The sequence below is a fragment of the Condylura cristata genome, unplaced genomic scaffold (genome assembly GCF_000260355.1).
Source record: "Condylura cristata isolate star-nosed mole 26May11 unplaced genomic scaffold, ConCri1.0 scaffold00005, whole genome shotgun sequence".
NCBI classification, from domain to species: Eukaryota; Metazoa; Chordata; class Mammalia; order Eulipotyphla; family Talpidae; genus Condylura; species Condylura cristata.
The window spans coordinates 15593202-15617882 of record NW_004567106.1 but is presented as its reverse complement, the minus strand read 5'-3'; the positions used below and the strand labels follow the sequence as shown (position 1 = coordinate 15617882).

Sequence of the window (24681 nt, the reverse complement as noted above, 5' to 3'; positions counted from 1 at the left end):
ATGCATACAAAAACTGGGGTGTAGGTAAAGGTGTGGGGGTGTGAGAGGATTCACCAGAAAGAGTGAAAGAGTGAGGAGCAGAACAGGGGGGATATACTGAAAATACACTACTGAGGAGAGCAGCAGGAGGGAAAGGAGAAGTCTGCTGTTTCATATGAGTTAGCTCCCCAGCTAAGGATTGTATTCACACCAACAATAGCTTAATTAGTGCTGAGATTTTAAACCTCTGCACTTCCAGGGGCCCATTTATATATAAATATTTTTAACTGAACAATCACTGAACAACTATAAAACATTATGCCATTACTTTATATCCAGTTTATTTTGTTCCAAAAACATTTATAATTATATAACATTTAGCTACCTCTCTTTAAAACTGTTTTTGGAAAAATCTATAACAGTATGTTTTTACAAAAGTAAAACTAAAGAAGAAGACATTGAATATCCACTACTTCTATAGTAACAAAAGTATCTACCTTCCTGAAAGCTTACATATAATCAAAGACACTGGTCTGTCACAATAATATAATTAATTATGAAAAATTTACAACAGAAACTAAGACTAATATTACTAAAAATATTTTGGAAGACCATACATATATTTAAGACAATTAAAGATGATATATTAGAGATGCTCTTATGGTGTTTAAAATAAAAGGCTCAGTTCTTCTTTCAATTACAAGACCAAATAAATAAGCAAAAACACATAGATTCTACATCAAAAAAGGTCTGCATCAATCCACACTACCTTAAAAAACAAAAGAGGGAAGGCAGTTTCAAATAACTTTAAAAAAGATAAATAGCTCTCTTAAGTTTCTACCTATGGTTTCAAATTAATCATGCTGTATGACATTACCTCAACCCCAATGTAATTCCCTTTAATCTAAACTTCTGTCCATTATAAAAAAAGTTTATATATATATATATTTTTTTTTCCCTTTACTTTTGTTGTTATGTTTTCTAATGTACTCCATTATGTTACAACTTATGCGTGGGGTTTCTTTTTATTATTTTTTTAAAATATAAATTATCCATGTGTACCTGCTAACAATGGAATGCTTTACCCTAAATTTAAGCGAGAACTTCAAAAAAACTCTCTCAGCATTCTATATTAACTACTTCAAAATACACTAGCCAAATATGATAGACATTTTTAATTTTGTTGAAACACTATTTCTTCGAAGGAACTTTCACTTTCTTTATTTTCTTCAGTGATACTCTTAAAAAAACTCATAAATTTTAAAGCATAATACCTTTACTTGAAAAATTAAAACATAAAAATTATACTTTTAATCATAAACTACATTAAAAGCAATTATTTAAGACATATTACTGTATTAATTTCTGTCAATCAACTTATTCTTACTAAAATATTTAATTTTGGGGACCTGAGTTAATTTAACAAGGTGTTAACAAAGGCAATTTTTAAAAGAAATCAAGCAAAATTCCCTTGACATACTAAAAGTTTCTTTATGTTGCAGTCCTTTAAAAGGGTAATATCCCCTTTAGATAACTCACCTTTTGTTCACCCACCCACAGCGACTTTGACCCAGCCAGGAAAGGTTTGAGCAATTTTTTAATTTCAGAAAAAGAGGCAAATAGATAAAAATAAGCAGTTTTTGGACACTTAGCAAATACCAGCAATATTCCTGATTATGTTATGTCTGATTAAAAAAAAGTACCAAAACAAAACAAGAATACAAAACAAAAAACAAGAACAAAAAGAATCTAGGCCATCTTTTCATCTTTCTTTATATCGTAAGAGAGAAGCATTTAACACATTTGTTCTGATAAACAGTAAGGAAGTCCTAGTAAAGTGCAGTCAATAAAAAGTATCTGTCTTATCACTACTGCAATGAGCTTCAACTTTTATAATGTTCTAACACTAGGAATTTTATTTTAATGAAAGAAAACATAGTAATCTTCATGCAAAGTACCTGAATTGAAATCTTTTCATACATCATTTACAATACAGAGTATTGTAAATTTCTCAAGAGAAAATTAATTCCCTGTATGCAAAATATAATCACTCTTAATTACATCTAAATTCAAAGGATAATCAGGTTAAGAAGTGAAGGAAATCTGTTTCTTAAGTACTATTTACACTAAATAAGATTTTAAGAAAATCTAAACTTTAATTTTTACCTCATATTATAGCTGTGATAAGAAAATGAGGATGGAAACTTAATCCCTCCTAAAGTTAAAAGGAACCTTAACCCTCTAAAGACAAGGTCAGCATGTAACTTACCTGACAAGATTTTCATTGTCACCAGTTCCCTTACAAGTTGCACACTCAGTTCGTAAATCTTCAGCTTTGGGTTTCTTTTGTAACACAGACTGTCTTTGTCTTCTTTCTCTAGGAACTCTTTCCTGCCATGCAAGGAATAATAAAACAAAATATAAAACAAAATCAAAATATGAGGAAAATAGAAATAATTTTAAGTAAGTTTCTCAGAGCTTAGACTACATAAAAAATGCTTAACTTAGTCCAACCTCATGTTTTTCTTCCTCGGGAATGAAACTTCGTTTTCGTCCTCTGGTTCTCTAAAAAAAAAAAAAATCCACAAAGATATCTAAAATTTAATGAATAATAAAATAAATTTCCTTTGCTAAATGTTACTGTTTTAAGTTAAGTATTTGGAAAATTAGCAATTCTAATTAATGCTGTATCAGTCTATTGTACTGATACAATAAAACAGATTTTTTAATCCTGGTATATTTTTTCACAATATAGAGCTTCTCCCCTCAGGCATAGGCACCATACTCTAAATAACATAAGTATCTGATAAGAAAACAAGTTCTACAACATTTGTTTGAAGGATTTTCTCAATAGTTCAGATATATTAACACAATTATGATTTACACAGCATTCTTAACCTATCACAGTTGAGTTCTATAGCTGAAATGCTAATCTTGGACTCATATAACATTTACTGTATGCCTGAGTCTGTATGCATACATGTTGGTGGAACATAAAGAAATAACCTATTTTTAAGAGTCATAAAAAATTGGAATGAAAAGGTCAGAGATGTTCCCAAACCCTTAAAACAGAATTAACTAAAACATGGCATAAATGGCTAAATTTTAGACTGAGCTAGGTAAAATTTACATCCCAGTTTTCAGAACATATTTACCAGTTGAGACAACATCCACATATTTAAAAGGAAAGCAAGTATAATTGTATTTGCAGTCCACATATTAAAACTCTCCATCTATGTAGAATACTACCTCCGCAGACTGATAATGTCCATATGCAGACACTACAGTTTTGAAGAGAAAGGATGTACCTCATCTACCAATTATATTGTGATTTTTGAAATCAAGGAAAATTCCCAAGTTAAAACAGGTACCAAATAATTATAAAGAGAATTATTGTTTAATTATTATATAAATTATAATTGTATATCATAATTAATATAAATGCTAACTGAAATGCTGAGTTAGTTACATGTTATTTAATACCATGGCTAACTGCAAACTAAATATCTATCCACTTCTTCTTTTACATTGCTGAAAATAAATAAAAAATGATAGATTTTAAAATGGCAAAGTTCAACAGAAGCGTCTATATTCTTAGCAAAATTACTTGCTAAGGACTCCCACAGAGTTCTTTTCCAAATAAGACATAGTAAAGTAAGGATATGCCATTCACTATGGAAATGCTTACCAGGTTTTCTCTTAAGGATCTTTGACAGAGAGTACATAATCTGTTTAGTACCTCAGAAATCATCCCAAGTCTTAAAGTAGATTCAGTAATTACTCTGATATATGAAGACACATACATAATCTTTTCTTCCCAGAACTACAATAATTTCAATAAAATAGTATAAAAACTAACAAAATAAGACATGGACATAGTAATCTTTAGTTGTCTGAATAGAAATGAATCCAAATGTTGCTGTATTTCCACTGAACTAGCATAAAAAATATATATGTGTGTAATGTGTGAATATACATATATAATAAACTTTAAGTTACAATGATATTAATGCTACATATATATATTATGTATATAAAATATATTTCAGATTTTCAAGTGCTCAGGACTTAAAGTCTCCCTATGTTAAAACAGGGTACTATGGGTTTCCCTAGTGGTACTGTAACAATTAGGCACCAGCCAAACATAGGCCTATGGAAGGACAGTTGCCCCAGGCAGGAGCAGATATTCAGGTGCCATAATCTCATGACTTGTTTATCACCACCTGCCCAGGCTGAAAAAGAAGCAAGTTCCAGTTCTGTGTCAAAAATTTCTGCCTGGTTCTTTCTTCCCCACATCTGGGCTTATAAAAAACCCTCTTACCCTTCCTTCAGTGCGATTTCTCTGACCTCAACACTCTCTAGGGTCAGTAAACCTTGCCTGGGAGCACAAATAAACCTATTTTTGGTTTTACTGGCTTTGTTATCTCTTTGCGCCCTCTCTACTGCGTCGAACCTTTCAGTAAAGGGGTTAAGTTACAACACTATGAAGCTAGCTTTGACCACTACAGCATGAGTTCTATCTCCAGCCAAAGAGCTGACCCACATGTCTCACCTGCTACTTCCCTCAGCAGTGTATTTCAGTAGATCTGCTTGTTCTGCTCCCCACTCTGTCTCTGGTGAATCCTCTCACCCCCAGACCTCTGGCCTGTACCCCAGTTCTTGTATGCATAAATAAATCTTAAAAACAAAACAAAACAAGGTACTAGTAGGCATATGTGTGAAACTAGTTTATTTTTTTTTTAAGATTTGTTTTTATTTATGTATGTATTCAAGAATTGGGATATAAGCCAGAGATATGGGGGGTGAGAGGATTCACCAGAGACAGAGTGGGGAGACCAGTTCAATCTATTCAAATATAATGCTAAGGCCTCAGTGGCAAGCTAAGACTTGACTCCTTTGCCACAAGGGAGGCCCTGAAACTAGCTTAAATACAAACACAATGAAAGTAAACTCTAGGGTATATGATCATATCTCAAAGACCACCACTTGAAATAAACTTTTGACTAAGGGTATTGAGTAAGATGGAAAACAGATTTAATCATATGTTTAAATCTATTTCCAATATAATTACCTGTAAATAAAGGTGTAATTCTGAAAAACTTTATAGTCTCAATCAAAACTGTTAAAAAGTATTTTGACTTTTTACTGCATGTACTTTCACAGGAAAGGAAATATATATAAAACAAAATTAAAATGTATGAGACAGGAAAAAAAATCTGACAACTTCAAAGAGTATAGAAGATGATATATGTGTTTAAAAAGCTAAGGAAAGATAGGTAGTCCCCTTGGTCCTTGTACAAAAGATGAAAAGTCACTAGATGGCAAAAAGGGTAAAGAAAATGAACAGCAAATCTGAAAGCTTTCAAGGTACATTAAAGTTATTAGAAAATATGTCAAATAGTACCAACATCAATTTTTACAGTAACTTCAAAAGGGACATGGATAAGCTAATTCATATTTTCTTCAAAAGTAATTTCCTTGCCTAAAAGCAAGTGAAAATTTCCTACATTAAAAAAGTGCAGAGAAAACAAACAAGAAAATGATGCAAAGAAAGTAACAAGGCACTTAAATAGAGGTAATCCAGGCTGCTTTTATAGTAATTCGATGGTTTCAGCAGTGAAATATGATAAATATATTAAGAAAAAGGGACCAGTCTGCTTCCTAACAATGAAGGGCTAGAAATAATTCTTTCAAAGTAAACTAGCTTCAGATGCACAGCTAAAGTAGAAGCTGGAAAGAACTTGTTTGTGAACACTTTCTAAGGACCCACTATGACCCAAAAACTGTGGTAGCAGTGGACATATAGTGGTGAGTAGGACAGCTCCTAACTGGAGTTCAGGTGTATGAGTTTACAGATACCAAACAAATAATTACAAAAGTAATTATTTATAAATATGTAATTGTAACAAAGTTGTAGTAAAAATATTCATATGCTGCTCAGATCTTTCAAAATAGCTAGAATCAAAACTGTTCTTATACATGAGAGTGAGTCAAATTTTTGGTACCATTACAATGCTATATAATTCCAGTTTCATCTTTAAGAAAGATATAGAGAAAAGACCTAACAATTCTTTATTTTTTTTTTTTAATTTGCAAGGAACAGACTTAAGTGTGGCACTGGCAATTCTCAGCCAAATGGAAAGTGTTCAACTGGCAAGAAAGATGCACAAGAGTAAAAAAATCAAGATTGGTAGCCAAACATTAATACTATGATTGAACCCAGATAAAAAGTACTGGAATTGCAGATCAAAGCAGGAGGTACCTAGAAAACAAGGCCGCTAGGTAACTGTAAGAATGATGATGGCTTCTATACTAGAAAATGTAAAGAAGGACCACTTCAAAAGACTTAGATTTTATCATAGTTATTTCAAAGTTATCTTAACATTTTTAAATCATATGATCCTCTCTCTATTCAATGCACAAAGCCCTCCAAGAAATATTGCTGAGTCATTTAGCCTTACATAATCCAAAGAAAAAAATCAGCGTATTGTACTCTTAATTGTTGGTCCCAGTTTTACTTTACATACATAAAGTGTATGTAACAGAACTGCAAAAAAATGAATAATAAGGGCTTTTAATGAAAAGAGTCTGTGTTCATTCAGTAAAGTAACTGTTGTAATAGTCATTACATAACTCTATAAATATACTGGGAACCAATGACTTGTACAAAATTAAATAGATGAACTTTACGGAATGAAAATTACATCTCAATGAAATTGCTATAAAATCTATTAGTCATAATTTAATCAAAATTTAATTTTAAGCTTTGAAAAAGTAATGAACCAATTTTCCATTACTGCTGAAATGATTAAATAATATACTTAAGTTACATCCAAATAAAGTTAAAATGCCATTTTCAAAATTATTTCAACTTCCATCAATGATGAAAAAGTAGACAATACACCTGTAGTACCATATCATCTAATAATACAAAGCATTTAAGAATATATGAATAAACTATTTCCCTCTTGGATCTTTCCAAAAGTGTGAAAGAATGTCCTTCATTTACAACACTTATGACTTCAAGCTTAAGTTAAAAAAGTATCTTCCTCTTTCAGTTTCAAATATTAAAAAAAAAAATGTATAAGTCACTCTATATATCTGTTTCTATTACTGTGATAACAAATTATCACAAATTTAGTAACTTAAACAGTATCTTATAGTTCTGTAGGTCAAAATTTGGACATAGATGTCATTAAAATTTTGCCAAATTAGTAAAGCAAGAGGCTGTTTGCCATCAAGATGTCCAGAAAAAAAAAAAAAAGTAAGAAAGATACCTAAATGTGGTTCCATATTTTTATATTAAATCTTATGCTACAGGCTCCAATTTTTTCACAAGTACCAATCTCACTACTACTATAAAAATTTCAAGTTATATATACCAAGGTTTTGGCTAATGGAAAATGAAGACTTTCTTTGTCAATAAAATACTTTCCCACAATTAACAGTCAACAGTCTTTGTTAATCACTTCACACCTGTCTTTCCTCTTCTATTTTATAATTCCCATGTTAGTCTCTGGAATAATTTAATTGTACCTTTCATATGGACACCATCCTTGTGTTACATTCGACTGTCAGTTTTTTATCACCATTGTTCCTGAGGGTGCAGCCATGTCTTCATTTGGTGCCTTACAGTATTGGTTACTACATCAGGTACTTTTAAGATGTAGTTGATTATTATGCTAAATTGTCTGTGATCAAAGTGACACACACGTCAATTGATTCATACTGAAAATAACCTGAGCACAGTTCAAGAGTGACAAGAAGTCTGAAGCACAGACTAGACTGAATGGAAAGATCTGAATTCCCATGTAACCAATTTAACCAGTGTTTGCCCTAAAGCACTATTCAACTCTAGAATAAATGTAACCAACCACCTTTAAAAAGGATAACTGCCTATAATTGTGACAATTTTGAAAAAACAACACAAACCTGCATTGCCATACATTATAAACAAAGTGATCTTAAAGTGCTGTCTTCCCTTTACTTTCCAGAAACCTTTAAGATTTACCCAGGAGGACAAAATAAATTAACAATTAAATTACCAAGGCAGAGAATTATGTGGCATGCACCAGAAATCACATATACTCTCTAAGTGCTATGAAATAGTTGAAAACCCCCAAAATAGAGAAGATGAAATAAATGAATTATTACATCTCCAAAGATGTGAAAAGGAAATTTAAATCTCAAGATTTTAGTATTACAAAATTGTAAATAGACTATTGATATTAGAGAGTGAATGAATCATAGATCAGTAAAACAGAAACCTTCAAAGTCAATGGAATTACAGAGTTGTTTTGGCCAAAGAAACAACATGGTGGAATGACAAAGATATTATTTGAGGCAAGTAAAAAGGAAGTATTATAGCTAAAATTCATAGTTGAAAGATTAGATACAACATTTTAAGAAGTGCAAACAATAGTTTTTTTTTATTCAATACAGAAATCTAAAGAAACACTGTATGAAATATAGTCATTTTACATTTATAAGTGGGCTAGTTATATAAATTTATTCACAGTACCATAAATAGGCTTTTGTGCAGAAGAAAAACAATTCTCCCAGTATAAAATAAGTGAATCATATTACAAAAATTAAATTCCAGTGCCAAAGATTAAATCCTAAAACAAATGAAAAATATATTAAAAAATGTTCCCTGTTAAAATTAACTATCATGCAGAGCTATTACTTTGTTCCAGAGTGTTTATACATATGAAAATTATTATTTCATAAAGTGACTTGCTATATATATATATATATACATACTGAATGTACAGATCCAAAGCACAGGCTTCATCATTAAAAAAATAAATTACGGCCCTCCCTGGTAGCGCAATGGGTTAGGACACAGCACTACAAACTGGCCGCAGCCACGTCAGTGCAGGTTGATCCCTGACCCCCGAGGTGATCCACATGGTGTGGCAGACCTCTGCTGACCTGCCTGCTGTGCTCCTCCGCAGTGTATTCCGTCCATCTCCCTGTTCTGCCCCCACTGTCTCCTGAATCTTCTCATCACCCCTGCACCTCTGGCCTGTACCCCAGTATGCAAAAATAATTTTTAAAATTAATTAATTATACCAAAGTCAACATTAGAAATGGACACTGGTAATGAATTACATAAGTTATAAAAGTTCTGATGAAAAGAGCTCCTTAATGTTATCAAAATTAAAAGGACTTTTTTCACCAAAGTCTGTAATGAGAAACACCCTGTGATCATTTGTGTAGTTTATCCATAAATACAAAGCAAGGAAGAAGGAAGCAAGCAACTGACTTAACTAAAGCTGACATATTATCTGTCATAAGATACCTTATTTTTTTAAGAGTCTCTACTTCCCCAAAGTGACTTCTTAATTAAATAAAAAAAGGAAAAGAAAAAGGAAAAAGAAGGAGAGGAAAAACCTCTGACTCATGCAAATGAATGGCAAACACTGTGAGTCTGCAGGTGGGTATTCCACAAACCAAGAAGGAATTAAGCCTCTCTCTAAATACTAACAAGGTTGAAAGAAAACAACAACCCAGGTTCACTTTCTTCTATCTACACTAAGGTTATCCTCTTGGGAGTTACAACTCTAAGACATTGTCTATTCTGTCAGTGATTCACTTGACCATTCTATTAAAAATTTACAAGTCTTTCACAATACTCAAGGCTGGGAGATTATACAGATGAAAGGGACAATACCGCAATTCTCAAAGAGGAAAGAGAAAGGGGTAGGGGAGAAGTCTGGAAATGATAGTTTTTGGCACACCTACCATGTGCCACATAAGCACTACATTAGGCACTTTTTAAAATGCACATGGTTATTACACTATATTGTCTGTGGTCAATCTGTATACACTCCCACGATCAACAATACCCCTTATTCACACTAAGACTGGAAATCACATTTAACAAAGAACCAATTCCTCCATGTACAGTTCTATGTTAGAACCACAGATGTGAAACAAGTAAGTGAAGGCCATTGTTTAGGAGGTAAAGGTAGTCAGATGCTTAGCTTTTTCAGATGCTGCATCTTTATAAAACTTTCCATTAGCTACCACTTCACAGACCTCATAAGTGCTCATTTATACACTTAAGAGCACCATTAGTGCTAAGATCTTAAGCAAGTTTCTGACCTAGTGACAGCTCCAACCACCTACTTGATGTTTCAGGATAAACAGTTCATTGACAATTTCTCTGTTGTTCCGCAGAATTCCTCCAACCTGATGACAGCTTTCCTGACATCTGTGCTTTCAGCTATTCCAACAGTCTATAAGCTCCTAATTCTCTGGGATGACTTCATCTAGTCCTGATCGTACTCTTAGTGCTATGGTCACTCACTAGCTGGAAGTGCCAGGAACAATTCCAAGTAATTGTGTGTGGTAAGTCAACATAATGAAGAAGTTAAAAACATAGGCTCAGGAGGCAGTTAATTTTGAACATTGACTCCATCACTTAGAAGATGTATATCTTCTACAAGTTTACCAAAATTCTTTGCCTCTCTTCTTCAACTGTGAAATGATAGTGATGACTATTTCTTATAATACACTTATAGGGTAAATAATACAAAAAAGTTAAGAAAGATTATATAAACATACACTTTTTAATACTTTTCTTTTCTTTAGACTTAAGTCTTTTTATTTGTACCTGGTAACAAAAGAGTATAATGTTTACTAAGATGTTGAAATACTGGAGATGAAATATTGGCAAGCCAGTCTAACAAGATATTACAAAATCTTACCTTTAGAGCAGAAAGTAATATATTAAGAATTTTCTAAAACCAGAGTATTACTCCTTCACTTATTCATTCTGGAATATATGAAGGTTTTTTGAACTATCACCATATGACTTTTCCATATGGCTCAATGGTGATTATCTTTTTTATTATTTTGACAGTTATATCAAAATAGGTATCATATACTCAAAGTTCAAAATATGTATCCTCCTACAGGCAATGGTGGTATAGTGGGGAGCACAGATGGCTTCCAAAATATGTGTCCTCATAATAAAGGTAGCTTCCAGGGGTTCATGAATGGAATTAGAAAGGAGGATGTTGGGAGAGAAAAGCAAGAAATTTTAATTATGTTTTTGAAATCCTTAACAAGGAGGTGATCACACATTGTTTTTAAGTAATTTTAAAATGCATTTCTACATAACATTAAGATGATTAATTTAAAAAAAATGGCTAGGTTAGATGATAATCTAACAAATATAAGAAAGTATTAAAATGTAAACTGCGAGACCCTTCATGTTTGTATTTTCTGAAAGTATAGTAATTTCACCCTTACACTTAGAAATAGTTTTCAAGCCATTATTTTAACACAAATTATTAGTGAGTATTTTTAAAGTAATTTTCTTGTTATTGTAAAAATCATCTTTAAGTAGAAAAAAATATAGGAGAAAAATGTAATGCTCAGATTACTCACCATAAAAAGCTTATATATCTTATTGAATCTACTATCTCAAAATATGTTGTGTTCATTCAGATTTCAATGAATCCTTATTAAGGAACCAACATGAAATAAAATGAAAAATGACTTTCCTCACCATCTAAATAATAAAAATATAGTGCAGTTTGCTGAAGTGTTCTATTTCCTATTGCATTTTCAGATCATGATAAATGGAAACTGCCTGCAAGGGAAAAATGAATGTCCCTCTTCTAACAGCAGCCTTCTTTGGCACAAAGCAGACATCACAGTACTTAGCTAGATATGGCTTCATCTTTCTTACCAGTGTCCACAGTAGGTGAACAAATCAAAAAGACATTTGTAGCTTCATCAAAAAGCTGAGGTGCAGTAGTCATTTTTTTTTTAAGTAGGCTATTTGGAGTGACTAATTAGGAAAGAAAAAAAATGGAAAGAACATTACTATATGCTTCTCTATCTCGATTTCTATACAAAAATATATACTCTTTGTTCCCAGAGCAGGTTTCAAGTGTTCACAACTTGGAGGGGGAAAAAAGAAAACCAACAGCAACAAAATAAATATATACTAATAGTTCACACATACCTATAATGCTAATATACTTATTAATTTGATGCTTCTAATTTTTTCTTTAGCTAGCAATTAACTTAAAGCAAAATAATCTTTAAAGACTGCATTAACTTTTATACTACTACCCTGTGATCAACAGCAGCGAACCCAGTGTTCTTATACAAGCTTGAAATGAAAAACTGTTCACAGTCAATTTAAAGTACAAGGAAAATTTGTAGTGTCAATTCAAATATTTTATGAGAATGAACTCAGTTATGCAAGTAACTAGGTGGCAAGTACCTGGTTTTCCTCAGATAACACTGTACTGCAAAAGGTACATACAAGTTCTGATATCAGATGAGAAGATTCCCAAAGCACTCCCTATTACACAACCTAATAACCAAATGTTTTACAACAATTCCACTTGTACCTCAGCTAAACGATCTATAAACCTCAGATGAGACGTTAAGTTTTTAATTCAGGTTGTCTGCGTATGATTCCTATTCTGTTCATTATCTTTACAATTGTAGGTAAGTTATTCAAACATTTTATGCCTCAATTTCATTTTGAGTAAAACAGAAGTTATACTGAAATACTAACTAGTTTCTTTTCAAAGGTAAGAAATTTATTTATTTCAGTGTCTAGTATTTGATGTGCCATCAACAAATGAAGTATTATTATTAAACCATCTTATAGAAAGGTAAACATTCCCACATCCTCTTATGACTTACCAAACTTGAAAAAAGTAAAGGAAGCAATATAAAATACATAGAGTACTAGTATCCCACTTTGGTCCACTATACTATCAAATCACTTAAGTCCTTCCTATTAAATGCTAGAGTTACAATTTAATATTCCTATTATGACTGCCTCCAACTGGATTATGTGAACAACTGCTAGCAAATGAGCCAGTATGGTAATATATCAACTTGATATCCTTTTGTCACATGGCATGAAGCCACAATACTTTTGTATGTCATATATATACTTTTAGTAAAGTATATAAATGTTCTGTTTTGTAGATTACTATATTTTTTCAGGTAATGGCAGTTAAATTTCATAAAAGTATCATGCTAAACTGTTAGCATGGGTCAAAGATGCTATTAAAAAGAAAATTTCAATTAACTTGAAAGAAGAAATTATAAAGAAGCACAATGGTGTAGAAGTGAAATGATAAAAGAATTTTTTTCTCAAACCCAACCCATTAACAAATACTAAGTGATTCTGAAATAACCTTTTCCAATCTAAGTTATTTATTCCTAATATATCTTTTTAGCATCAATAAACATCAAGTTCTTTTGGTATATTTGTTTTAGCATATAAATCACAGTTTTAGGTAAACTTTGTTATGTATCAAAATGTTCAAATTATGCCATCTTAGAATAAATTATGCAATATTAATGGCTCCCTGGGTCTATATTACAATATGTTCACCATATGGACACATCTGTAGAAAAGATTAGTATCATAAAGTGGGAACCTACTGTAACAAAATAGTTGTATATGAGTAAGTGTTAAGTAGTAGCAATATACCAAAATGTATGCATAGTCCAACCTATGAATCCCTTCCCTTCCTATTACTCCTTCACTACCACCATGAAGTTAATTTTAAACATAAAGATATATAATGGAAAAAGTGAGAAAGTAATAGCAGGGATAAGAAAACTAGTCAACAAAAATGGGAATTCAAATCTATCTGAGCTCTATTTTACATTGTGTTTGAGCACAACTCCATAAACAGTCCTTCAAATGAGATAAAGGACTATATAAAAGAGATAAAAGGGCTATACTGTAGAGGCTGAATTTTTTAAAATAAAATTGTTAAAAAATATCAACTCACATATTCCTCCAAATGGGTTATTAAAACAAGATAATCATTTTTATTAGCATGAAAGAATCTAAAACTAATTTTTCTAAAAGTTGTATTACTGTAACCTAAGGGAACGTAACACATTTAACAAAAATGGATAGAGTTAAAGACCCTAACTTTCATCATTAAAGTTAATGATCTCTTTAACTGTTTAACTGAATAATAGACTATTTTGACTTGAGAAACAGAAGCTGAGTGTGCCATAATTATGTTTAGAGGATAAAAGTTTTTTCAAACTTTTGATAGAATAATATGGCTACTATGAAATAAACTATAATCAATAATAACAGGAAAAATAAAAAACAAAAGCAATAGATTTATTATAAGGAACTTAAGGGTGACATATCCCAAAATATATGTTCTGAAATAACAAGTAGAGGGAGGGTTTCCCTGGAGGCACAGGTGTTAAATCTCAGTGCTCTCAACCCTGCTGCTGGCATTCAATCCCCAGCCAGGGAGCAAACAAACCCATATATAGCACAGCAGACCTCTCCTGTCTCGCCAGCTGCTCCCTTTAGCAGTGTATTTCAGGAGATTCACCTGTCCTGTTCCCCAACTCTCGCTGGTGAATTATTTCACCACCAGTACCTCTGGTCTATACCCTAGTTCTTCTATGCATAAACAATAAAGATCAACTCAAAATGGAGAAAATGAGATAAACATAAGACCCAAAACTATAAAATATATCGAAGAAAATAGAGTTAAAAAACAACATGAAGCACATCTCAGTAATTACTTTAAAGATACATCCCCCCACAGCAAAGAAAGTGAAGGAAAAAGATGAACAGCTGGGACTATATCAAACTAAAAAGCTTCTGTACAGCTAAAGAGACATTAACCAAAACAGAGACACCCTACTGACTGGGAAAACATATTTGTACACAATACTACTGATAAGGGACTGATCATAAATATCTACAAAGAGCTGAAGAGACTCAACAAAAACAAATAAACAGTGGCTTCCCTGGTGGTACAGGCTGCTCCCCTCAGCAGTATTATTTCAGTAGATCCAGCTTTTCTACTCCCTACTCTGTTGTGAGTCTTCTCACCCTCACACTCCTGGCCTACACCGCAGTTTTTGTATGAATAAATAAGTAAAGATAAATCTAAAAAAAAGTAAACAATCCAGTCAAGAAAGTGGGCAAAAAGCTAAAAAGACACTTCTCCAAGTGGCCAACAGATATAAGAAAAAATGTTCAACATCACTTGTAATCAAGCAAATGTAAATTAAACCACAATTAGATAACCTCTTACACCAGCAAGAATAAATAAATCTTAAAAAAAAAAAAAAAACTTAAGGAGCAGAATAGTAGGAACAACAAAAGGGAGCTACAATTCAGCTATTTACTGTGAAAGGTACTTAGTTACATAAATTATTTACAAGATAAATGCCTGGATCCCAATCACTAATTGTGTACTAAGAAAAGAGACTAGAGAGCTTCATCTTTCATCATATCATCTAATCATTTAAAATGTTAGTTCAACTCTAACACAAAAAACAAATTATAAAAATTAAGATAACTATAGAAACATAGTCTAAATTATAAGGTAATGACTAAAATGACTGATCCCTACATCTTTCATTTTTAGATTTCTCACATAAGTATCTGACCACTAGAACATATACACAAAGCTTTTCTAAATTGCTGCATGGGCTGATGGAGGGAAATATAAGAGAAGGAAGAAAACAAAAAGAGTAATATCATAAATGTTTTCTAGTTATTTTCAAGATTTAGTCCTCTTAACACCTAAAACATTTGCTTAGTACAACCTAGTAATTCTAATTTATGTCTAGGATGGGCCCAAAATCTTTATTTTTAACAAACACCCATGGTGATTTTTATGCAGATAACCTATGGTTTCCAGAATACCGTTTCCAAAACAAGTACTCTGTATTAAAAATAAAAATGTGACCTGAAAAAACCTGCTCTTTAATAAAATGAGCCAGGAAAAGGAAAAACAAGCAAAAGTGACCATTTTTCTAAACAGTGTTATTTCTCAAAACTTTGATATGAATATGAATTCTCCAAAGTGAGAAAATAGCCATCCATACTAAAATTACTGACCAATGAATACAAGAAGACTAAAACTTTTACAAAAGAAAACCAGAGACCAAGAACAAGATGAAAGGAATTGGGTTTTATTAGAAAAGTTAAAAGCTTCTTAATACCTCTATCTAGCAAAAGCAGACAGGTAAATTAGAATAAAATGGAAGAATCCTTGAAATTACTAAAGGATTCTCTTTTATCTCAAGTATTACTGAACTAGGGGACATAAATGTATGCAAAATTCTTCTCCATATGATGACTCTAAAGTTAAAAGGTAATAATACCTTCCTTAGGATTGCCTTAAATAATAACAAAAATAGAAAAAAATAATTCACCAGAGGATAATATTTATAGACACAGACATAGGAGTAATACCAGCTTTTCTCAAAGATATTGGAATGGCTGTAGATACTGGCATAAATACTACAGAAAACAAAACAAAACAAAACAAAACAAAACAAAACAAAACAAAACAAAGCTTATTTAGAACAGGAAAATTCTTTCTAGTTCATTTGTAAACAAATATATTTGTGAAAACTAAAAGAAATATTTTAAAATACAATTAAGTTACAGCTAGAACTAGTTCAATTAGACTAAAGTACCTCAAATTAACTATTTCAGTCACCTAAGACAGCAATTTCCAGGTTTGCCTCATCAAACTGAATGAAATAACATAGATAACTTCTTTTAAATAATGTCTATTAAATGGTTACAGCATAGATGGTTACTACAGATTAAAGTAAGTTTTGAAAAAAGTGTTCTTAAAAATAAATAAATAAATAAAACAAAAGATGGCAACTAACTCTAAAATTATCCCTGTGTCTGCTTCAGAGAGAGGATTTTTGATGAATGCTTGCCTGTCCCAAGGTAAGAAAGCAAAAAGGTGGTTCCCCTAAATATTTATAAGCCAGCCCCACGGGTTTTAAGCAGACATTCATACTGCTCATTTAGTCAAAGACAAATATACCATACCTTTAGTTAAAATGGCTTTAAGTTGGTAGAGTTCCCAGGCATGTGGTAATTTAGAAAATTTAGAACAAACAAAATTTAGAAAAGTTAAAAGATTACTTATAATGTAGCTACAAAAGCACATAATGTAGCTACAAAAGCACATAAGCAATTTAGGGGAAAAAATAGACAGTTCCTTTAAATAACATGGGTACATAGTTGTGTTGGGCATATAAATGTTCTGTAGAAGACCTCAAAGAATGTTCAATGAGAAAAAGGCTAACAAACTGATTGAAAAATTGGCAAAATTCTTGCACATACAATTCTTAGAAGAGGAATTACAAGTGTACAAGAATATAGAGATGCTCAAAGTGATTATTATTGAGGGAAATGTAAAATAAATGATAGAGGTACTGGAAAAACATTTAATATTTTTTTTTAAATGAAAATGTTGTATTTATTTAAAAAAAAAAAGCAATTTAAAGCATCACTCTTGCACCCAAATTTAAAAATCTCACCATGCAATATGCAGATAAACTTAATTGTTTTAAGGTAGCAGCTTCCTGGAGCAGCACTGGTTGACAGAGCCACTTTTTTTTTTTTTTTATTAAAAAGTTTATTTTTACATCATTTTGCACATTTTTTTTTCATCTCAATTGTAAAAACATTTAATATTTAACAAAGCAAGTTTAGGAGCATCAGTAAATGATTCCTTGCTACTGAGTGAAAATAGGTTCGAAAAACTTCAGAATTACCTAGCAAAACTTACAATTCATGTATTCTATAACTAAAAAAAAAAAATCCTTAACTTGATATATCCCTTAACTTCTTACCAAGCTGCCGGAGGCATTTACAAGAATATTTAAAACAACGGTTCGTAAAAGAAAAGACAGAAATAACATCACTGCTGACTTACAGGAAAAATAATAAATAAAAAAGTTTTTTTTAAGATTTATGTATTTATGCACATAAGAACTGGTGTTGGGGGTGGGAAGATTCACCAAAGACAAAGTGGGGAGCAGAACAGAAAGATGTTCTGAAATACACTGCCAAGGGGAGCAGCGGATGAGAAAGGAGGGGTCTGCTGCTCCGTGTGTTTTAGGTCCCTGGCCAGGGACTGAACTTGAGTGGAAGTGGCTAGTGATAGCTTGAAGGCACTGTCTCTTTAACCATTGTGCCTGCCACCAGGGTGGACCCAATAACAACATATTCTTTATTAAAACTACACACAGCTGAATTATACCTACAGAGATTAGCACATATGAACGAGATCAATATTATGTTTGTCAAAGTGTCAAATAACAGAAGGAAAAAGTCTGATTGTACTCATACAAAATTCAAAAACTACAAAACTGTGTATTACTGATGAATATCTAATATTTAGAGTTCAGTTAAAAAACAAAAAAGAATGAAAAATACAAAGTTGAGGAAGGTTGATAAATGAGAATGTGATTACTGAGCAATTCACAGAGAACTTCCAAAGTTTTGGCTATGTCTATTGGTGAGACAGGTTGGTGGTTACGAGTGTCCATTATTTACGTATGCTTTTAACTTGAATACATAAACTGCAAATTGTATGGTATATTTCATAATGTAAAATAATAAACCCTCTAAATAACCAATAGCAATACACTTGTTTCCTTTCTTTGGCTCCTTAGTATAATATACACCCTTTTAACGTTCCCCACTTATTAAATTTCAGTCTTGGAATTTTTGTGATGATTGTAGTAAGTAAACAATAAATTACCGTGTTTCTTATTGGAATCTTCTTAGGTTCTGGTGGCATATCCTGTGGAACAAATTTCACTGGCTCCTTAATCTGCCTCCTTGATCGTTTGGTCCCATCTGGTAAGGTTTCCATAGCCATGTCTGCTTCCATGTCACTACTCCCTGCCTGGTCACATTCTGAACACTGCCTACATGAAGAGAAAAATTCAAGTTCAGGCATTTACATTTTTTTGTCTTCCAGCATTAGTTGTGGTTTCTTGTATAAATACAATATCCTGGCATATGTGAATATATAAAAATATACAGAGATGTATATAACTATAGGGTACAAAAAGACATAGAAAGACATATTCCCACAGAAAGAAAACAGATATGATGTATGAATTCCATGTATCTCCGTGTCACAAAAACATATACAATAATTCTGCATATATTTAAATGAACCAATATAAGAAATTCCACTTAAAATGGCATCAGTAAGCATAAAATATTTAGGTGTTAACCAAGTCATTTGTAAAGGACTTATAAAATTAAACTATGAAAATTATTAAAGACATCAATAAATACAAATACATCCCATGTTCTGGAATGGATGATTTAATACCATAAAATTGGCAATAATATCCAACTGTGGTCTACAGATTCAATATATCCTTAGTAAAAGCCAATGACAACTCAAAAATTTTTAAAAGATTTATTTATTTATGCATACAAGAGCTGGGATGCAGGCCAAACATGTGGGGGATGAGAGGATTCACTTGAGACGAAGCAAGGAGCAGAACAGGCAGATTGACTGAAACATACTGCTGAAGGGAACATTGAGAGGTCTGCTCTGCCATGTGGGCCACCTCTGTGGCTGGGGACTACACTTGTGCTGCATTGGCTGAGGGGAGCTTCATAGTGCTGTGTCTTAACCCCTTGCACCACCAGGGAGGGGCCTAAGATTTTTATTTATTTATACATAAAAGAAGTGGGTGTTGGCCAGAGGTTGAGGGGATGAGAGGACTCACCAGAGACAGATTGGGGAGCAGAACAGGCAGATCTACTAACATGGACTTCTGCGGGGAACAGTGACTGAGACAGAAGAGGTTTGCCAAACCATGCAGGTCACCTCCTCCATGGTCGGGATCAAACTCAGGCAGCAGTGGCTGGAGATAACTCAATAATGCGGAGACTTAACCCCCAGCCACCAGGGAGACCCAAAAGCCAATGACTCTTTACAAAAGAAGAAAAATCCATCCTAAAATACCTAAGAGATCTTATACAGTCAAAACAATTTTGAAAAAGAATAACAAAACTGAAGGACGAGTACCTACTGATTATAAAACCTAATGTAAGAAGCTATAGTAATCTAAACAGTGCGGTGCTGGCAAAAAAGATATAAAGAATAAAGCAACTATGGGCCCTCCCTGGTGGCACAGCGAGTTAACGCACTGCACTAAGAAGCTTAAGCCAATTCCGCATGAGTTCAATCCCTGCCTGCCCCGGAGGAGATCCACAAGGCGAGGCAGACCTCCCGCTGCTCCCCTCAGCAGTGTACTTCGAGATCTGCCTGTTCTGCTCCCCACTCTGTCTCTGGTGAATCCTCTCACCCTCCACATCTCTGGCCTGTACCCCAGTTCGGTATGAATAAAAAAAAAAAGAATAGAGCAACTGAACAGAAGGAAACTAGAAATATACTGCCTATATATATACACACACATATATATATATATATATATATATATATATATATATATATACACAGACAAACTAAGTTAATATTAGAGGCCAAAGTAAATTTGGTCACTAAAAAGATAGTAAAACCTTCACTATGCTACACTATTATTCTACTTTTTCTTAAAAATATTACCACCAATGTATAGGATCTTGAGTAGGTTCAGCTCCTTTGGGAGAGCTTTCACTAAGAAATTCTAGGATAGGCATTTTCATCTGAAGTTCTTCAAGAAACTCTTACTGGAAATCAGCAGACAAAGCAGTATTTGAAAAGTTCATAAACTCACTTAAGGAGAGAACATAAAGTATACAGGTCCTGGAAACTACCAAACTGACTTCCAACTTAGAAACCCACCTATGATGCTTATTAACACTGCTGGCATTCTAATATGCTATAACATTTTCTTCTTAGAATTTGGTTTTGAAAGCACATAAATAACAACAACAAAAAAAATTGAAAGGAGTGTACCAGTTTGACTTTCTTAAGACAAATTGATTAAACACTATGAAAACACAGTGCTATTAAAAGGGTGGATATATAATCTCAATAAAATGAACTAAAGTGGTTTTAGGCAATAAAACAAAGTCAGAAAACATGATTAACATATTCAATATGTTGAATAAATAGATATTCTTTCATGACAATCTAAAAATCTAGAGTTCACTGTTTTCTAAAATTAGAAAGGTAATTATAGAAAAAGTATATAAAAATATAAAAAGAATATTCAGATGCATATCAAAGTTTTCCATGTCCTATACTCATCCTATAAGAAACACTTAATAAAATATGAATATCTATCTTCCCTCACTTGGACTAAAATCAACAAAAATCATCATAGACATCCTAAGTTTTTTAGCAAATATCTATAGTGTCTCAACAGGCCTAAGCTAAAGAAAAACTAATTCACAGATGTAAACATATCTAGAATTGTGAAGAACGCTGAACTCAGATATAATTAGCATACCAGAAGTAAAGCCTTTACTGACATTTAAAAATAAAATGTTAAATTACAAATCAAAGTTTGACACTTTGATAAATTTTAAAATAATAATAAACCATTTTAAAAGTTCTTATAATAAAACAAAACATACTAGAAAAAAATTCATGTTTAAAAACTACTGGCAGGATACTAAAATAACTTCAATTAACTTAAAATTCATTTCTAAATAAAGATCGTTTTAGTCACGTAATATTGTAACAAATATTTGTGTATTAAGCATCTCACCATAAAAAAGGAAAATGGGAACTATGTGAGATAATGATTGTGTTGTTTGTGTAATTATTTCACAATGCATATATTTATCATACCATCAAGTTAAACACCTTAAATATATAAATTTGTCATTGTCAATTATAGCTCAATGAATCTAGAAAAATGCTTATTAAAAAATCAATTACAAATGTTTCTCAGTATTATATAGCCCTTTATCTTACTGCTGAAACTAACAACAAACATGCTCTAACATCTAAATTCCTTACCAATAGCTATTTTTGGTCTTTCTTGGCATTCTGGTTAGAGGAGGGTCCAGACATCCAAGATGGTAATGGAGTTTACAGGTATCACACAATAAAAGGAGATGCTGATCATGGCTCTTCTTACAAATTCCACAACTTTGAACAAAAACAACAAATAAAGGATTATAATGTAATTATAATAGTTAATTTATAGCATATTTTTAAATTCTAATTTTCCCCTTGGTTAACACTTCTTTTGTCAAAATAATTTTTTCTAACAAATCTTTCTATAATTTCAATAACTATTAATCTTAAATACATTTCACAATGTATGCAAAGTCTTCATCTAGCATAAATTTAGAGTCAAGCCTTTCAGATAAATGTATATATAAGCTATTTACTTTCAATATCATCTTTATGTTAAAAGTCCATTTAACAGTTGTTCATTTTTTTCTCTAGAAACCTAACAAATAAATTTTTCAATTTTCTGTAACTAGTTACTTTTAACAAAATTATGTGTATTGTCTTGATAATCACAAAGCTTTCAAAGAGCCTACAATGTATAAAATAAACTGCATAAACAAATAGTTCTCTTTTCAAAATCAAATTTGAGCCTTAAAAATATACTAATTTGATACTTATTGCAGAGAGTAGGAGTTTTATTGTTACTATTATTTTGGATTTTTATTTGTTTTTAAGGAATTTAATTTCTTGTGGAAAAAAAAAAACAACAACAAAAGGCAATTCCTGAGAACACAAGCACCATGACATGGAAATGTAGAATATATTTATATTGGGAATGTAAAAAACTGTCAAAATCCTGTATGAATCATCCATGTATAGAAACAATATTTGTATATTTTTTAATACTCCTAGAAACACACACACACACACAGACACAAGTACATCCACACACAAACTAGTAATTGCTTTCAAAGTTTGTTACAGAGTAAAAAAGGAAAATCACTTAAAATATATTCTGAAATATGATGAACTGTAATCAAAACATAATATGTCTGATGGTTACAAATGAGACAACTTTGGAAGAGATGGGCTGAGAATGTGCTAGTCTTCACACTATATAGTAGGACACAAAATGGCATTTCCCACATTTCAAGGAAGTGATTTGGAAGGAGACTTGAACAAAGAATGGAAATTTCAGTGGTTGACACTGTAACTACTGTTGCTATTTCTAAGAAAGGATAAGGTAGGAAAATATTTATGTATTTAAATTGGAATATAGTCATTATATATAGCTTCTTCTAATCTTTTCTCAATATAATGCTACAACAGAAAAAGATCCTAACCAATATAAGCATGAAAAGGAGTCCTGACTATGTAAAATTATTGTAACAGTGAACACAGTACAATACTAAATAAAAAAGTAAAGAACAAAAAACACATCTGGAAATAAAATTATTACAACTAAACATAGAGGGGGGAAAAAATGTAGAAAGTCTCAAATCCAAATCTTATCTTTATTAACTATTAACTCTCTAAAGGAACTAAGAGTCAGACTGTACATGTAATACATGGGAAACACATATTTAAATAAAATATGAACGTCTGGTATAGACATTATTTTCTCAAATACTTGAAGCATCTTGCTATTAAAAAACATTAATTCAAAAATATACAATATTAATCCGTCATAAATTCTTTACTTGCCTATAAAGCACTGTAGGAAGAATAGATGTCTTTTGTGTGCCTCCTTCTTTTTTACTTGGTTTTCTCTCCTTGGGCGCTCGTAAAATTGCTGGTACGTTCAACTTCTATTGGTTTGAACAAATGTAGTTTATATGGTATTAAATAAGAAATATACAGCAACATTTTCCTGTATTTGACACTCAAACTGAATAAATATACTAGGATGTGAGGGGAAAAATCTCTGCTTTACTAGCTATTACATTGGCAAAAAGGATTAAAATTAGTTTTGTGTCACATAAACTTCCATCACAAATCTGTATTTACATATTTTATTCAATTTACAATGGAAACTAAAATATGAAAATTAACCTCATATTTTAGCTTTAAAAAGGGAAGAACAAGGATAAACTCATAAGAAGCTTAAAGAAACAAAATCAGAGTACTCTTAACAAAAAAGAATATTAAGGCCATTTGTTTTCTTCAACATGTAGCTATACTGACATTCCATAGGTTAATTAGAAAAATTATCTTATTGTACCAATGTCTCCACAAAGTGAATGAGATTCTCTTTGGGTTTTTACTAATTTCTAGTATGCTGGTTTCTCAGACATCCGCCATCTATCATAGTCATTTCTCAATGGCGCAGTGGGCTGGCATCAGTTCAACCAACAGCAAAAAAGGTGTCACACAAGCAGTACAAATGAATTATTCTTCAGCTATGTACTTAAATTTGCACAAGGAAATTCGTGAACTTCTGTTAAAATTAATTTAATGAATAAAATGTCCTGCCATGGCAGATAGCGTTTTATACTAAACAGGAGATTCTTATGAGACAAGCTTGCAAACCAATCCAAATACTAGCTTGGCAAATAAACTAATAATAGGTTTACATTCAGCAACTTTTCTAAATATAGAATATAAAACATTATCTTTCAAAAATCCATCAATACCCTAACAATAAGGACAAAAGTCAATTCTCCACAAGCAACTACTTATCCTCACCTTTTAAATTATGTATGTTATTCATTGAAACATAAGACACCTATACCCTGTTCACAAAAGAAACTAGCATGGAACAATACATATCAGTATGTATTACTTCTTTAAATAATATATTTACACAAACTGTAAAGTTGACTCTATGTAAACCTCTGAAAATACTAAGGTGAAAGTAAGTATTCTTTGAAAAGTCTTATTCAAAAATAAAACTACTTTCATAATAAAAGGTAAGTCTCATTCTTAAAAAAAAACTGAAATTATCTGAATGAATTCTTAAGTTTTGAACTATATACACATTATAAAAATAAGCATTCAAATAAATATTTGACAATGACACTTCTTT

The 24681-nt window shown here is 31.9% G+C and overlaps 1 protein-coding gene across 7 annotated transcripts in view; it reads right to left on the bottom strand.

The window, feature by feature from the left end:
* The window catches only part of PHF14 (PHD finger protein 14), a 172416-nt gene that overhangs the window by 91894 nt on the left and 55841 nt on the right, over positions 1–24681 (bottom strand). For all 7 annotated transcript variants that reach the window (XR_001145083.1, XR_001145084.1, XM_012720907.1 and 4 more), the window contains exons 12-16: positions 23361–23464; positions 21717–21848; positions 18540–18708; positions 2494–2544; positions 2249–2370 (exon numbers count right to left, since the gene is read on the bottom strand). Coding sequence is in view for 5 of the 7 variants with exons in the window: in XM_012720907.1 (XP_012576361.1) it covers positions 2249–2370; positions 2494–2544; positions 18540–18708; positions 21717–21848; positions 23361–23464 (578 nt within the window). In the remaining 2 variants the exon portion in view is untranslated. The remainder of the gene's footprint in view (positions 1–2248; positions 2371–2493; positions 2545–18539; positions 18709–21716; positions 21849–23360; positions 23465–24681) is intronic.